General features: G+C 38.4%; 3 protein-coding genes across 3 annotated transcripts; 2 read left to right on the forward strand and 1 right to left on the reverse strand.

Moving 5' to 3' along the window:
* The first annotated feature begins 670 nt into the window (after nucleotides 1-670).
* Nucleotides 671-4,214, forward strand: arr3b (arrestin 3b, retinal (X-arrestin)). Its single transcript, XM_057349105.1, has 11 exons — nucleotides 671-716; nucleotides 1,345-1,389; nucleotides 1,470-1,663; nucleotides 1,747-1,806; nucleotides 1,880-1,956; nucleotides 2,042-2,177; nucleotides 2,670-2,754; nucleotides 3,091-3,163; nucleotides 3,403-3,540; nucleotides 3,683-3,787; nucleotides 4,061-4,214. The coding sequence occupies exons 1-11, from the start codon at nucleotides 671-673 to the stop codon at nucleotides 4,212-4,214; spliced, it is 1,113 nt and encodes a 370-aa protein (XP_057205088.1).
* Nucleotides 4,215-4,901: 687 nt separating this feature from the next.
* nkrf (NFKB repressing factor) lies at nucleotides 4,902-9,744 on the forward strand. The gene is made up of 3 exons (XM_057349669.1): nucleotides 4,902-6,363; nucleotides 6,481-6,605; nucleotides 7,157-9,744. The coding sequence occupies exons 1-3, from the start codon at nucleotides 6,149-6,151 to the stop codon at nucleotides 9,193-9,195; spliced, it is 2,379 nt and encodes a 792-aa protein (XP_057205652.1). The 5' UTR covers nucleotides 4,902-6,148; the 3' UTR covers nucleotides 9,196-9,744.
* A 54-nt stretch (nucleotides 9,745-9,798) lies between these two features.
* Nucleotides 9,799-14,323, reverse strand: ube2a (ubiquitin-conjugating enzyme E2A (RAD6 homolog)). Its single transcript, XM_057349670.1, has 6 exons — nucleotides 14,111-14,323; nucleotides 13,806-13,886; nucleotides 13,422-13,447; nucleotides 12,712-12,801; nucleotides 11,108-11,196; nucleotides 9,799-10,972 (listed from the first exon to the last, which is right to left on the reverse strand). The coding sequence occupies exons 1-6, from the start codon at nucleotides 14,152-14,154 to the stop codon at nucleotides 10,844-10,846; spliced, it is 459 nt and encodes a 152-aa protein (XP_057205653.1). The 5' UTR covers nucleotides 14,155-14,323; the 3' UTR covers nucleotides 9,799-10,843.
* Nucleotides 14,324-16,120: the final 1,797 nt, after the last annotated feature.

Consider the following 16,120-nt stretch of genomic DNA (forward strand, 5'->3'; position numbering starts at 1 on the left):
CGGCGGTAGTTTAAGAACAGCTGATGATCAGGGCCGATATATCCTGTCAATCAAAAGAGGACAGGAAAATTGAATGAATATGTGCTCTTTACATAGAAAATGTTAAGAAACATCACCAGTTTGATGTTCAATATCAACAGTCATTATATGAACTAAGAACATTCAGAAAGTTAAGAAATAGAAATTTAAACTTCAGAACTGGTATAGGCAGATATCACAAATAATCGGCTATCGCGTTGGTGGAGAAATTTAGTATCTCGTTAGTTCTTCAAACACACATGTAGATTTGTTTAGAAAATTCTGATACGGTTCCACAGTGCAAGTGTGAAGTGAAGTGTGAAAGTGACACTGCATTTAACCCATCCAGAGAGTAGTGAACACACGCACAGCAAGTGGTGAACACACGAACACCCGGATCAAGTAGGGTAAGGTGCCTTGCTCAAGGGCACCTCAGTCATTACCCGCCGGCCCTGGGAATCGAACCGGCAACCTTCTGGTCACGAGTCCGACTCTCTAACCATAAGGTCACAACTGCCCCTGCAATCTTTTTAGGGGAATCACCCAGGGATACAACTTACTTATGGCTTCCTCTGCATATTAAAATAAGACACAATCAAATATTTTTTGAAGAGAAAATGAGATGCTATGACATGAATTTACTTTGAACTGAATGTTGTTTCTACAGGGTCTACAAGAAGACCAGTGGCAATGGTTCGGTAAGGTCTTTTCTTTTAAAGTGATATTTCAGAGGCAAAACAAAAGTTCCCCATGTTTTACTTTAAAAACAAGCCTTTGGTTCACGCGCAGCTGAGGGATAGCGGAAGTTAGACATTATCGTTAATAGAGCTGTCAACGTGGATATTTCTCTTAAACAAACGCATCGATTCGCTTCCGAAGACCTTTGTTAAGACAAGGAGCTGTGTCGAGCTGTTCTTTGATTGATGGATGCACTTTTTGGAGCTTCAAAAAATTGCCCCATTCACTCCCATTCTACCGCTTGGAAGAAAAATGATACATGGTTTTATATATCCGACTGCATTATTCTTCAAGAATACAGTCATATTCGGTTAGCATGCCTTGATGGTGAGTAAAACGGGGAAATTTTGTCTTGCCTCTGAAATATCCCTTTAAAAGCACAATCACAATACCCTTTATCTCAATTATCTTTTATTGCAGCTTTGCCTCTACTTAGGGAGAAGAGACTTTGTTGACCATGTGAATAGTGTCGATTTAATCGGTTGGTTCTGTTTCATTAAGTCAAATGATACTGTTGTTATCGTTATGAGGCTTTTTTATTCACCAACTGCAATTTCCAGTTTATAAGATTTGTGATTTCACTTTCAGATGGAGTGCTTAAGATTGACCCTTCAGATCTTAATGGAAGAAAAGGTATGATAAACACATCGTGTAATCTTGTCAATAAATTAACTCATAACTACATTAATATTTTTTTTTTTTCATTAATTCAGTGTGGGTACAGCTTGCATGTGCCTTCCGCTATGGAAGAGAGGATCTAGATGTGATTGGAGTTTCATTTAGGAAAGACATCTGGGTAAAACGCATTCAGATGTACCCACCTTCAACAAACAGGCCACCCGACACACCAATGCAAAAAGCACTTGTGATGAAAGCTGCGGACCAAGGACACCCCTTCACTCTTGACGTAAATCAGCAAATTTACTCATATGCAGTCCCTGACAACAAAAGAGCATGTCAAAGATTTTAGTTGTTCTTATTTTTTCCCAGATTCCAGTTCATCTTCCATGCTCTGTATCCCTTCAACCGGCATCAGATGATGTCGGCAAGGTACAGTAATAGAAACATACACATTCAGTTTCAGTACACACTTGCTCTCTCTTACATTTTGTGTCTCTTACAGCCTTGTGGGGTTGACTATGAGCTCAAAGCCTATATTGCCAATGAGGCAGACAACCTTGATGAGACGATTGTCAAGAAGTATGCAGTGCTCTATTTTAACATAAAAATACTATCCGAAGAAATGCATATTACTTGGATTGCAGTATCTCGTGACTTTTTATAGGGACACTTGCCGTTTGATCATCCGTAAAATCCAGTATGCCCCAGAAAAGCAAGCAGCAGGACCCAAGGCTGTGATCAGCAAACAATTTATAACAACAGACAAATCAATTCACCTGGAGGCCTCCATGGAAAAGGAGGTACGGTACCTGTTGTAGATCAATATACAGTATATGCAGTATCTCACAGAAGTGAGATACTGTACAGTATATTTAAAGGAGTAGTTCACCTTCAAAATGAAAATTCTGTCATTATTTGCACACCCTCGTCATTTCAAACCTGTATGACTTTCTTTCTTCCGCAGAACACAAACAAAGATTTTTTTGAAGACTGTTGTTGACAGCCCCCATTCACTTGCATTGGTTACAATAGAAGTGAATGGGGGGCTGTGCTATTCTGTTACCAACATTTTAGAAAATATCTTCTTTTGTGTTCTGCAGAAGAAAGTCCTACAGGTTTGAAATGACAAGAGGGCGTGTAAATGATGATAGAATTTTCATTTTGAAAGTGAACTACTCCTTTAATTTGGTACCTTTATCATGAACCAGTCCTAAAGTTTCAGTATATGCACATCTGGGTCTTCTTTTATTAGGATGACATCTCAACTCACAGCTGTTTTCTCCACATTTCAGCTTTTCTACCACGGAGATCCGATTCCTGTCACAGTAAAAGTGAACAATGAGACCAGTAAAGTTGTAAAGAAAATCAAAATTACAAGTATGTTCAAATTATTCATATTACAAAACAACTAGTCTGTATCATTTAAAAAAAATTGTAGTTTCTCACTGGTTTATGTTGTTCCAACCTGGAATGACTAATGACTTACTAATGCGCAATACAAAAGATAAAATCTTAGAGACTGACGGCTTCCCTAACATTGAGGTTTACACAAATAGCAATAAAAGGGTTGGAAAAACATAAGGGTAGTTAATAATGATAAATAAATATCTTTTAGAGTAAACGATGCCTTTAGTAATGATTGAGTAATATCTGTTATTAGGACGAATGTGACACAATTATGCAGAATTCATTCTAGCTCATTGTGTTTTCTAGTTCACCAAATTACAGATGTTGTGCTTTACTCAGCGGACAAATACCACAAATGTGTCCTGAATGAAGAATTTAGGTAAGTGAAAGAATTCCACATTGCATGTGTAAAATGTATTGTAATTATTAGTTTGGTAATGTACTAGTTTGGTTTGATTTTTAGCATTTTGTGTCATGTTAAATAAACGATGTTTAACTGACACAATAATGCCTAATAGAACATTTCAGATTTTTACACTTGTCATATTTTATGAAAGAACATTTCTAGGTTTAATAAGTTTTAGAAAAATTTCAACATTCCCTCTCTTTTTGTAACAGTGACCAGGTTAATGCTAACTCCACCTTTGAGAAGGAATACAAAGTCACTCCATTGCTGGCAAATAACAAAGATAAATTTGGTCTTGCCCTGGACGGCAAACTGAAGGATGAAGACACCAACCTGGCTTCTTCAACAATGTTAGTGAATTATTATATTCTTTAAAAATGTAAGACACATTGGATACATGTCACATTTTCATATTCCAAGTCCAAAAAAATAGCTCTATATTTTCAAACACGCTAATGTGTACAGACAGACAAAAAAGTTTATTCTGTGCAGTCTGCTACCTGATATGGATAAAAAGATGCAAGGCATGATGGTTTCCTACAAAATTAAGGTTACCCTCATAATGGGAGGTGGTCTCTTGGGAAGCCTCACAACAAGGTAAAGGTCTTTGTTTTCTTTCATCATAATGGCAGTGAGTCTCTGTGGAGTGTCATGGATGTTGTCTTTGTACCAGAGCACTATTAACTCTGATCTCTCAGTTCTTTCTCTGTCTTTTATTGTGATATTAAGAAGGATCTTTCCCTTGATAATGTCTTAACAGCTACTTACTGAGGAACAGTATGCTTAGTCACCGTACCATAATGACACAACAAAGAAAATCAATTCAGCTGTGTGTGGTGGAACTCATTTGTGTTGAACTTTTGTACACAGTGATGTTACTGCTGAGCTCCCACTGGTTCTGATGTCACCCAAGCCAGCAGGTGAAGTTTCTATTGTTGTGAAAAATAACACTGTATGGGTGTTGACAACTGATGGCAAATTTTCCTATAGCTGTGTGCTTATGAACATGTTTTACAAGTTCTGATTCTGTGTTTGTATAAACACTGGCACAACCATACTAAAGTACATTATTTTCTTGTCTTCTTTTGCATTGTGTCAAATTGAGCAGATGTGTAAGTATCGGAGTAAATTGGTGCTTTCTTGTGCTTGTGTGCACTTTTGCATACTTTGTATTATTATAAATCTGGCACTGTTTAAGTAATGCCTTCCTCTGTCTTTTTTCTATTTTAGGACTGATATAACTCTTGAGTAGGTTCTAGAGAAAATGATGCTGAGTGAAAAGAGAAAAACAAGAACAGATGCCAACGTGTTTAAATGGAACAACTTCATTTTATGAGCCATAGATCATAGACTCCTCCTTGTTGCAAATACCTGTGTAACCGGAATCGGCTGTATAATGTTAAAGATTGGGTAAAGCCCTTGTATTCTCGGATGAATTCATTGACATTGAAAGGTATGTAGGTATCTTTTGGTGTAATGCTTTTGAATGTTTTATTACTTCTGCCTTCATTATGGGAACTCAAATTAAAGTGTTTTACCGTCCTTTTGTATATAAAATAGTGCTGTGAAATATGAGAGTTTATGAAATATATCATTTGTTTTATTCTGGCATTTTTGAACATGAATAAATTTGACTGTACTACCAAACAAATAGATATTTTGTTATCTTCAACTTCATCTTTCCTTGGGACTTTCTATAAATCCTTCTTTACTAAACCAAACAACTAAACTTCAGTTGATCACCTCAATCAATGATCACAACCAGTCAGTGATCAACCCTCTTTCTTTGTATTTAAAGCTACAGAACTGCACACAAATGTGGGCGGGATAGAAACGAGTTTAGATTAGATTAGAAAACTTTATTAATCCCTGTGAAGGGAAATTCATTCATTTCACAATACAAAAGACACAGCAAACAATGGACATCAATACATACAAGATACAAAAATATAAAACATTATTAAAAAACCTAACAGCAGTGGGTATAAAAGACATTCTAAAACGCTCTGTAGAACACTGGGCATTACCAATCTACCACTAAATGAGCTCTTAAATCCACTAAAAATACAATGTAGTGGATGATCTCCATAAAACAGAATCACTTTAAGTTTGTCTTTAGTTCTCTTTTCAACGATAATCTCCAATGAATCAGGAGTAAAACCTATGACTGAACCGAACCAGCCCTCCTACTTAAAAATAGGATTCATAAATTATCATCCACTGCAATACTGCTCCCCCAACACAGCACTGCAAAGAACGAACACACTGGCTAGAATTCCCTGATAAAAAGTCAGTTCAGTTTCAGATTTTTGAGTTTCAGTCATGGCACCTTATTCGCATGAATACAGATTTTGTTCATTTAAAGCCACTGCGTTATAAAATATAAGGGGGGCATTTGAATGGGCAGGACGCATCTTATCACTCGACACAAGCCTTGTGAACATCTACTAAAAATGTAGATGAGCCGCATGAGTCTGTGATTGGTGGCAACAATGTCAAACAAAGTGCAACTCAATATAATTCAAGGCATCGCAGCATCTTTATACAGAGGCGCACTACAACAACAGATAACATGAACTAAAATATTAAAATTAGCTAACTTACATTCGTTTTTCTCATTTATTGTTAAAAATAAAGTAGCACGAATAAGAATAAGTTGATTAAGACTTGCGATGTCTGTGGAGATGCTACTGTGTCACCTAGTCGGGTAGCTATCTTAACGTTAACTTACTCACAAAGTGCACGTCTGGAGAACTTGTGTAACGTTAGTAATAAAAAAAAATGTCCGTGTGCAATTTAAAACATCAATCCACTGCATTAATATCTGTATGGGGATGATCGGATGTGGTTGTTTTTAGCTTTAGCCGGTTGGAAAGGCCCTACGATGTTCCCAGCATGCCCCGCGCGTTCGACGTCTGTTCTGTTCCGGTTAGCCGCTCGCTAGCGTGAGACACCAGAATGATCAGCGCTCAGTCACAGGGCCTGAATGATACGATAAAACCTTCTTGGCCCTGTAATATAGATGAATACCGACAGCAGTCCGAGAGCGACAAGCTGTGGACCGCCAGGCGTAAGTTTATAGTGAAGAACGTCAGCGAATATGAGGGAAAAGCTCTTGATAAGATGTTGGCCCTGTCGATGGTGTGGGTTAACCATGTGTTCCTGGGATGCAGGTGAGGATTGGAGCATGTGTAAACATATTCTGTAACTTAATTTTGGAAGGAAGTGCTGGAATAGTAATGTCAGCTGAATAACGGGGTCAAAAATACTGTTACTTGTTTTTCGGGTAGGTATGACCCTCAGCTAATGCAGAAGGTGCTTGAGATGGCAGAAGGGATTTCTGTTGGTGAAATGCGCTCTTATGAGCTAGTCCCAAGTGCTGAAGCTAAAAGAAGACCGCATTCATCCGAAGGAAGTAAGTGTATTAAAATGTCTGTCCATTTTTGTTTGTCTGTAGACATACACAAATATGTTATACTAAAGTCATTCTGCATTGGAAAAATTATGTTAAAGGAATAATTCACCAAAAAATTCTGTCATCATTTACTCACCTTATAGTTGTTCCGAATTATAACCAAACAGTTCTTGGACCCCATTGAATACCATAGTAGGAAAAAATCTTTTTTTATTCTGTCGAACACAAAAGACGATATTTTGAAGAATGTTCAAAGTTATGGGGCACTTTTGACTACCATTGTCATTTTTTCTACTATGGTAGTCCAAGAACTGTTTGGTTACAAGTAATAGCCCAAATTTCTTTCTCCGTGTTCAATTAAACAAAGAAATTTATACAGATTTGGGACAACTAGAGAGTGAGCAATTCATGACAGAATTTTCATATTTGGGTGAACTATCCCTACAAAGATGATTTGTATAAAATTTGAAACACTGTGATTCCTAATTAAAAACAGCATTATGTATTATTATATATTTGTATATTAACTCCTGTATGATTCTGTTTCCTAGGTGAGCGGCCCGTGAAGAAGATGTCTGTTTGCAGACCGCGATTCGAGCCGGTTCACTTTGTGAGTGGCGGGAGCAGCGGCAGTGGAATAGGAGGAACTGAAGAAAAAGAAAATGAGAAGGAAAGCAGGAAGAACGAAGAATTACAGAAAGAACCAGATCATCAGACATATAACTGTAGCCGTGATACCGGCCCCTCCTCCTCTGCTTCTTCAGAAATATTAAGGTATGGATATGACAGACAGGCTGACTCACAAACCAATCGATTTGATGGAAACGGTGCAACCGGAAGGTCCGGAGCCTGGGATAACAAACGCTGTGGACTTGGCTTTGGCCAACCGGAAAGGCCGAGCTCTTTCACCGGAGTTCAAAACGGACCGGGCAGGGGCGGCTCTGGTCTTCTCCCTACACCCTCGCTGCCGACTCCTATCCTCACACAGACGATACAGGAAAAACAGAGACTAATATTCAGAGTATCAAGAGCCATTGCGGTCACTCTCAGAGATCCCACATTCACCGGTGGACCTGAGACGCCGATATACAATTTCATACTTAGCCGCAGCATTCAGGCTTGTAAAACGAATCCTGAATATATCTATGTAAATCTAAAAGATATTCCACTCTCCGACTTGCCTAAGAACAGGAAAGTGCCATCAGAAGGATACGCATGTGAGCTGAGGTGTCAGGGCGTGTACCTGGCCACGGGTTACTCGGGAAGCAAAAACGGTGCCAGAGACCGTGCGTCCGAACAGGCTGTCAAGCTTTTAATGAGGCCGGTGGAAGTTCGTATCGTGCAAAGACAGTATAAGCGTAAGAATGTCAATGATATGGTGGTGTGTCAGGTTACCACTCCGAACCCAATCCTCCCTCCAACTCTTCGCAACCCAGAGGACAAAGTGCCCCCCAGCACCAAAGGCCAGTATGAGCCTGACAGAAGCAAACACTGGACTCAATTCGTTCTCATGGAAAACGCACACGATGCCATCTGTATGCTTAATAACTCAGCTGCTTTTAACCGTATGAAAATCGATTATACCTTTAACCCGATTCCTAACAGCAATTTGTGGTTGTGTAGTGTTTATTTGCAGGAAGAGCTGCTGGCACAAGCCAGAGGAACTAAGAAGAGCTCGAAACATTCAGCAGCAGAGGAAGCGGTCAGGGTATTGCGAATGCACCAGGCTGCTTACCAGCAACCGCAGCAGCATCTGTCTGGAGAAAACCACAGTTTAGAGCAGTCCGGCGGTCGCTTTGCCCAGCACGATGGCAAACAAACACAACTCAGCCAACTGGTTATCCTTGAAAACTCAGACAATGCCATTTGCATTATAAATGACACCGCACAATTCAACAAAGTGTTGGCTGACTACAAATTTACAGTTTTACCAGATCACAACTGGAGGTGTGAGGTTTACCTGGATGGTCAGTTTGTGGCCGCAGGCATCGGGCCCAAAAAGACTGTGAAGCACGTTGCGGCAGAGGAGGCCCTCGCCACGCTTCGACGAACACAGGCGGTGGTGAAATCCAACCTAAGAAAGGAGGATCACGCAGATGCAATTTCGCGAAATCAAATCATAGCTCACTCCGGAGAGGAATCCACGCGACAGGAAATCAAGGAAGACAACATTGGTAATCAGCTGCTCCGTAAGATGGGCTGGACAGGTGGAGGTTTGGGGAGAGATGGGGAGGGCATCGCCGTACCTATCAAGGTGAAAGAGCAGTTTACCAGGGAAGGCCTTGGCATGGATATGAACAGGCATGGGAAACAGCTGACTAAGCGTGACATTGACGAAATCATTCGGAATTACGCCTGTTCGGACCGTCAGGACGATTTGCGCTTTTCCAATGAGCTCAATAATGAAGAGCGCAAACAGATCCACCAGATTTCCCAGAGGTACGGCCTGCGTAGCAAATCTTACGGACAGGGCAGACAAAGGTTTCTTATGGTGAGCCGCAGAGTTCAGAAGGACCAGCTAATTGGTCAGCTTTTGCAGGATGGCCAAGTAGGACGATATGAACTGGTGAAGCCTCAGGCCTTACAATGACTGAACTCACTCGATGGGCCTCAAAGAAATTACCAGTGCAAATGAGAGCAAAATCGTTCTATTTGTTCCATTCATGTGTTTCAGCAGAGTGTATAGCATATTTTTAAAGTAAGATACCTGTAAGTTTGTTTATAATGTTCATTCTTTTCCTCAGTTTCCTTTATGTACTAAACTTGGTCAAATCTTGTATCATGTTATTGATATTTATTGACTGATATTAGTAGAGACCTGCCAGCGTGTTCTCAGAAGTTACATTCCATTTTCTCCACTTTATTATATTTTCACAAGGAACAATACATCATTGACTCGTGTTGCAAGATAACAATACTGAATATATAAAAGTATTGAATTACAGAGCACTACCTATTTTGTCATTTTTAGATTGGTGACCGTACAATTTAAAATGGGTCTTCAATGTTTCTGCTTCCTGTTTGACAAATGCCTGTGCAGCAGTTGTTATGACCTGCTGTATGTGAGTTAGTTGCTGTTGTGAACCAGTCTGTTTGTTCTGACCCACATTAAATGAAGACATGGTTCATTGGCATGTAAATCTTGATATTTTGTGTTTGTATCTTTATTTCTTCAAAAAAATGAAACCACCACATAATTTTACTGTTTATTTACAAGAAGTGAGAAAAATGTACAGTTTCTTACATGGATTACTAGTGCAAATCTGACACTCTTGAACTCTTGTGGTAAATTAGAAAACAAAACATTTAAAATAGCTCAAATCAACACTGCAAAACAGCAGCATGCCCACGTGGCTGGATAAGCAATGTAAAATAAACGGCACTTTGATGGAGACCAGTAAAATTCATGCAACTGGGGTGCAACAGACACACAAAACAAGTGAATACAGGACAGAAACAATCAACAGTGCCAATTTGTAATGTTCAGAGTCCCGGTTTGTGGCAAGGGTTTTTGTAGAACAGATGTACTAGCACACAGTGTCAATAGATATGTCTTTAGGTAGAACCTTGAACTGCAGCGTGAGCTTTTTGAGCACTAAATTACAAATTAACAGAGAAAACGTACATGATTTAAAAAAAAGGCCAAGAGCGACATCTGATGCATCACTTTGCATGGAATTATGTATTTAAATGCCAGGTGCAGTTACATAAAATCTACACCTTATTGAATCATGGACATTTTTCTTACAAGATAATGTAACCATCCTCTGTTTCAACTGGAACTCTGTATTGATGTATATTATGACCCTTACTCAAAGAGAAAATGAAAGAAACCTCTGGATTCAAACAAGGACACTCAAAGTTGGATAAGAAACATACTTAAAACCACAACCAACATGTTAATACCCAACACAAAATCAGCCCACACTGTCTGAGCAACTCATAAAGCAAAAAAAAGATTAAAAATAAAATTCCAAAATGAGGGCAGGCCAAATAAAAGTAAGTAACCCTGGCAACAATATTTTGTTAAATTAAGGTGTATCCTTTTCCAAGTTTTTGTATGAAAAGGGAGACCACAACACAACAGCACTCTAATCTTGCAACAGCTACAGAACAGACAATTCTACTGAGTAAGTGGAGGATGATTCAAAACATGACGTGTTTTTATTTTATTCTTTGCAAGGTGGTTTTCCTCTGGTTGGCTGAGGCTGACTATTGTTCATATGTTGTGAAGAGGGTCAACAGTCACGCCAGCTCTGTTCCACGATGGCGGACACACGTTTCTCATACTCTCTCTTATTTTCTTGATACAGCTGCGCTGCCTGGCTGTTTGCAGGGCTGTTTGGGTTCGGCTCATCCAGTAAAGACTGCGATAAGTGAGAAGCATGTTAAGAACCTGAATCATGCCAAAGCAGAACCTAATGCGTGTAATAATACCAATGGTCTTACTGTACCATCAAATTAAGAAAAATTGCTTTAGGATAACGTAAAAGCTTTCATACCTGTATTGAGGTTAAAATTGAGGAAACATCATATGTTGGACTCCAGCGATTCTGAAGAATGTCCAAACATATACTACCATCTGCATAAACTGAGAACAGAAAGAAAGAAAATGACATTATTTTTCATGCTGCATTGTAGCATATGTGAACAGTTTAGTATATACATGAAATAGAGTGCCGCAAAGATGACGTTTTTTGTATACAAAACCTGGAAGTAGGGCTGTGCACGATTAACCGAAATATACGTCACGTGTATATACGTCATTTATGCACAGCTTGTGAGTGAAGTACGGTAAAATGCTGCTGAACCCGAAAGCCAGAGGGCGCTCTTGTGCAGAAACTCCAAATACGCACTGCAGAAGAAGACCATAACACACGTAGTTCTAGGAAATGCCTAGGGACATGTTTTTTATCACTGTTCCTCAAGCCTCCTCAGGTGTTTTCATGATAATAAAGTATATTTATAATGATCATGTTTGACGGGTGTTGCTTTTTTAAATGCACGTTATAAGCGACTCAAACTCGCACTGCTTTTAAATCGAGCAGCATTTCCTACTGATCCCAGAGCCGTGCTTCACGGACAAGAAAAAAATGATCGATGCCTTGCTCGATTTCAGCATGATTTATTGGTAATCGCGATTAATCGTGCACAGCCCTACCTGGAAGCGAGTTAGCAATTTGCCCGAAAGTCAATGTTTTCCTAATGTTTTTTTGGGGGGGGGTAAATGTCTGAAAAAGCTCTGAGGTTAACAAAAGCTTTGAATATTATTATTCTGTATTTTATATTCTATTATTTTATATGAAAATAATTTATATTTTTATATTTTATATTCATACAGTTCTTTGTTCTATTACATAAAAATTTTTTAAATCATAAACAGGTCTTAAAAATGGTGGTTGAAAAGTTAAAAGCAACTACAGACATTGTGAAGGAAAGCTAAACGTCATTGCATATAAAATATGACAAATAATGAAATGTGGGCACAAAACAAAAAAAACGTGGATGGAGATTCATTCATAGAGTAGTTAGTTATCAGGGACCACGTTTTTAATAAAAATTGAAAGAGTTGTCGGACTGTGGTGTACTCTGTTTATAGCCTTATGTTAGCTTTTTAATTCTGCCAATTGTATTTAGGCTTCAAAATTCATAAATGTTGTGTTAGTTTGTAAAGATTATCTTGATAGACAAAACATGTATCATAAGCCTTTGTTAATCACAGAGCTTATTTTCGGCAATCTTCTGGGAAAAATCCAAAGGCTTTTGGTCGAGGGAACCAGTGCGATGCTAACTTATGGGTTGGCTATGCGGCACTCTATATAAAGTTGCCCAACTTCATACAGCTGCATGATATTTTAGAAAACTGATAGGCGGTACAATAATGCTTCAAGTTTCTAAAATGTTCTGTATAAAAATTTATTTAAAACTGTAAATTATATAACCAACATACATGTTATAAAATCTTTCTAGGAAAAGAAAGTATCACTACAACTTCTGACAGCGAACAGCTTTGTTCTACAATTGCAGTACATAAATACAAATCTGTAATTATCATAAAACACTTTGATATGCACATTTGCAATATTTTGATGTATTGTGCACTTACCATTAGGGTGAAACATTTTTGAGACAAACCGGACTGTAGGAGGCTTGTTAGGATATTCTTCTGTAAATTCTATTGTGAGCTTAAAAGTTCCTATGACAAACAGAACAAATATATTAGACAAATGTAAACACCACCAACACCACCAAAAATTCACCCAAAAATGTTAATTCTGTCATCTCTTACTCACCCTCGATTTCTTTGTTCTGATGAACACAGAGAAAGATATTTGGAAGAATGTCAGCAACCAAACTGATTGATGGTTGAATAAATACTATGGCAGTCAATGAGGGATGAGATCTGTTTGGTTACTGACATTCTTCCAAATATCTTCCTTTGTGTTTAGCAGAACAAATACATTTATACAGGTTTGGAACAATCTGAGGGTGAGGAAAATGATGACAAAATTTTCTTTTTTGGGTGAACATTCCCTTTAAAGGCAAGAGTAAAACGTACTATTTGTCAGTAAAGTATGCACTGCCATTTAACAAATTGTTTAGGCACTCATCCAATTTGACTAGGGTCATTTTTTAAAGAACTGAACCTACTACTCTGAGTAAGAACATCTGACAATGCCAAACAAAGGCAATTTAATCCTTAACAGGTCACTTAACCTTCTGTAGGCAAATCATTTCCTCCTTTCCTAATTTTAGGATTAGCCATTGCGAACAAAACAGAATTTGAACCCCAGTTCATACAGTAGTTTTTCTTACCATCTTCAAATGGTGTTCCTTCAGGGCTGTGGGTAGAAGAAAAGTGTCAACAAGTCAGATTATACAGAATATTTGGCATGACAACAAAGTACAAAATCACTGAGCTACTCTAATCCAAAAGTAACAAAGCAGAACAGTCTACGGATGTGACATTATAAGCGGTTTCCTTTACCAACACAACAAGAAAACACAGCTCTTATTCAGCACACCGTCACTTCAGATCAAATAACCAGCACCTCTTATGGAGGACCACTGGCCATCTGGCCCATTTTAAACAGGTTATATTACCGCTAACAAACTGGGTTGTCATCAAAAACACTTCAATTACATTAAGATAATAAAACGGTTCGCTGTCAAAAAAAAAAAAAGGAAAACGGTACAAACCCAAAAATGACAGCGTTCCAGACCATAATGTTGTTTTCAGACGGAGCTCCGCTAACTCCCGCTGGAGGATCTTCCTGGAGACTGAAAAACAAGTTCCCCGGTAAAGTTACTGTATACATATGGCCCGCGATACAATATCTAACGTTACATGACCGTAACATTCGCGATTAACGTTACATAAGTTCTAGACAAACACAGAAACCTGTGACGACGAATGTCGTTAAAAATATAATTTTCTAAAAAAATCGCCACGTTAAAGCCGGTTTCCATAGGCCGGGCCTTTAGCATTTTTCCGTGTCGCTTACCGTTTAAAATCTCTCATCAAACGCCGTCTTGCTGGGGTTGACATCGTTCACTTGTGTAACCAAGACGTAAACATAAGGTATCGACTTTATTTCTTTGAATCAGGTTTGTTTTTTTCGGTTTATTAGAAGTTGATTTTATCAATTCGGTGAAATATCGAGGTTAGCCGTTGGCTTGCTCGGCTCCTCCTGTCTGTTTTCTCTATTAAGCCAGTCTCTGGGGGTAGAGGACGATACCACCATAACGCGGGTAGAGAAACTATTTTTTCTAAAATAAAGCAGAGGTTACGCGTTCAACTGTAAACCAAACAGCTGTTTAAAACATTTTAAGACACTATATAATGGACTGGAAGTATTTATTTAGAGTTAATTGTTTTATATCAGGTACACATATGGTTAAAGTAGTTTATATAAATCCCTTCACGTTAACGCAGTTGCAGCCGCCCAACATAGTTACGTCATGTGTTTGACAGTCGTGGTAGGTACACTATACTATGGATGGGCGTATCCACCCTAATATCGATACCAACGTTGGTATTGGTATCGGATCGATACTAGTCTTACGAGAACGATATTTTAGTTTAAAGCTTTCTAATCTACGCTTAGTATTGCTTTCGTTTCATTAAGAGCAGATATGGATCTGAATATGCTGCTCCTTTCACGGGTTTTGACTAGAAGGGATACAGCTACCTCCACTGGGCATGCGCACTTCAATACCGCATAATTTTTGTCAAGCAGAAAACAGTTGATTAATATTTTGTTATTATTGTAAGGTTAGGTTTAGGGTTGGGGTAGATGTAGCCGTTAGCTAATGTAATTTATTGTAATTAGATGGCGAGGGTTTGCACCACTTCCGGCCGCAGCTGTATCCTTTTAAGCAACAACCCATTTCACACGTTACTCTTCCTCTTCTTCTACTTCCTTGTTTTTTTGGCGCATTACACCCTTTGTGCAGAACGCCACCTACTGTACGTTGCTGTTGTGCAGTCCTGATCCTCAAATACTTCATTTAGAAAATAAAATAAATATAACGAGAAAAAAAAACCTATCAACACGAATTCCTAGGGTTCACGGTCCCATCTGGAGCTGCGTGTTCAGCTCCTCCAGAATGTTCCCATAAATCCCTACATTGTCCAACCTAATTTTAAATCCTCACATTAAACCCTGTACTGTTAAAGTACCTTATTAGTAACCTATATCCTTCACTGTCTTTATTAATCTCATATCCTAACACATATCCTATGTCATTAATTACTTTTCCTTTTCCACTTAAATATGTTATTAATTCCATTCTTTCTTCATCATGTTTTTTACAATCAGATATTACATGCTCCACTGTTTCCCACTCCTTCCCACAAAACTCACACAAACCACTCTCATGTGCTCCCGTTATAAATAGAGATGAGTTCAATCCCGTGTGTCCGAGTCTCATCCTTGTCAACATAACATGATCCTTTCTATTTTTTCCATAAATGTTTTGTTTATTTGTAACTTTTTTTATTTTATTATTTTATAGAAGTGCCTACCCTTATTATCTAAGTTCCATATTTCTTGCCAGTCCTTTAAAATATGATCTATGATTAACGTTTTATCCCCCCATTTACTTAAAGATACATGCATATCTATTTCTTCCTTTTTAAGAGCATCTTTTGCCAGTCATCAACCTGTTACACTTCCTCTGCTCTCTGCTGCTGTTTAGTTGTCCTGTCATCACGTGACTCCGTGCAGCGGCACCAAACGCATGCAGGCACTGACCAGCGCTTCGACTGGGCGATGACAGAAAGAAAGTGGAGTTATTTTACCAATTCGCAGTGTCGCCTTTACGATCTCCTTACAAAATAAACTAGAACAGTCCAGTTACACACTATATTTGTACTATTTTTGTAATTACATGTCGAACGGGCAACGTAACTGGCACATCCCAGGCACGTAATTTCATTACTAAATTAAAAAAAACAAGAATAACAAAAACATTTTGGTATAATTGTGTGCACTTTATTTAAAATGTATATT

Source organism: Triplophysa rosa, linkage group LG13 (genome assembly GCF_024868665.1).
Source record: "Triplophysa rosa linkage group LG13, Trosa_1v2, whole genome shotgun sequence".
Classification (NCBI taxonomy): Eukaryota; Metazoa; Chordata; class Actinopteri; order Cypriniformes; family Nemacheilidae; genus Triplophysa; species Triplophysa rosa.

Excerpts from the sequence above, each read along its gene's own strand:
- arr3b (XM_057349105.1), top strand. The coding sequence starts at position 671 with ATGTTGTTTCTACAGGGTCTACAAGAAGACCAGTGGCAATGGTTCG. Across the intron at positions 1,390-1,469 it reads AGATCTTAATGGAAGAAAAG|TGTGGGTACAGCTTGCATGT; the intron begins GTATGATAAACA and ends TCATTAATTCAG. Across the intron at positions 1,664-1,746 it reads GACACCCCTTCACTCTTGAC|ATTCCAGTTCATCTTCCATG; the intron begins GTAAATCAGCAA and ends ATTTTTTCCCAG.
- nkrf (XM_057349669.1), top strand. The coding sequence starts at position 6,149 with ATGATCAGCGCTCAGTCACAGGGCCTGAATGATACGATAAAACCTTCT. Across the intron at positions 6,364-6,480 it reads CATGTGTTCCTGGGATGCAG|GTATGACCCTCAGCTAATGC; the intron begins GTGAGGATTGGA and ends TTTTTCGGGTAG. Across the intron at positions 6,606-7,156 it reads ACCGCATTCATCCGAAGGAA|GTGAGCGGCCCGTGAAGAAG; the intron begins GTAAGTGTATTA and ends TCTGTTTCCTAG.
- ube2a (XM_057349670.1), bottom strand. The coding sequence starts at position 14,154 with ATGTCAACCCCAGCAAGACGGCGTTTGATGAGAGATTTTAAACG. Across the intron at positions 12,802-13,421 it reads AGGAACACCATTTGAAGATG|GAACTTTTAAGCTCACAATA; the intron begins GTAAGAAAAACT and ends TGTTTGTCATAG. Across the intron at positions 11,197-12,711 it reads AAAAATGTTTCACCCTAATG|TTTATGCAGATGGTAGTATA; the intron begins GTAAGTGCACAA and ends TTCTGTTCTCAG.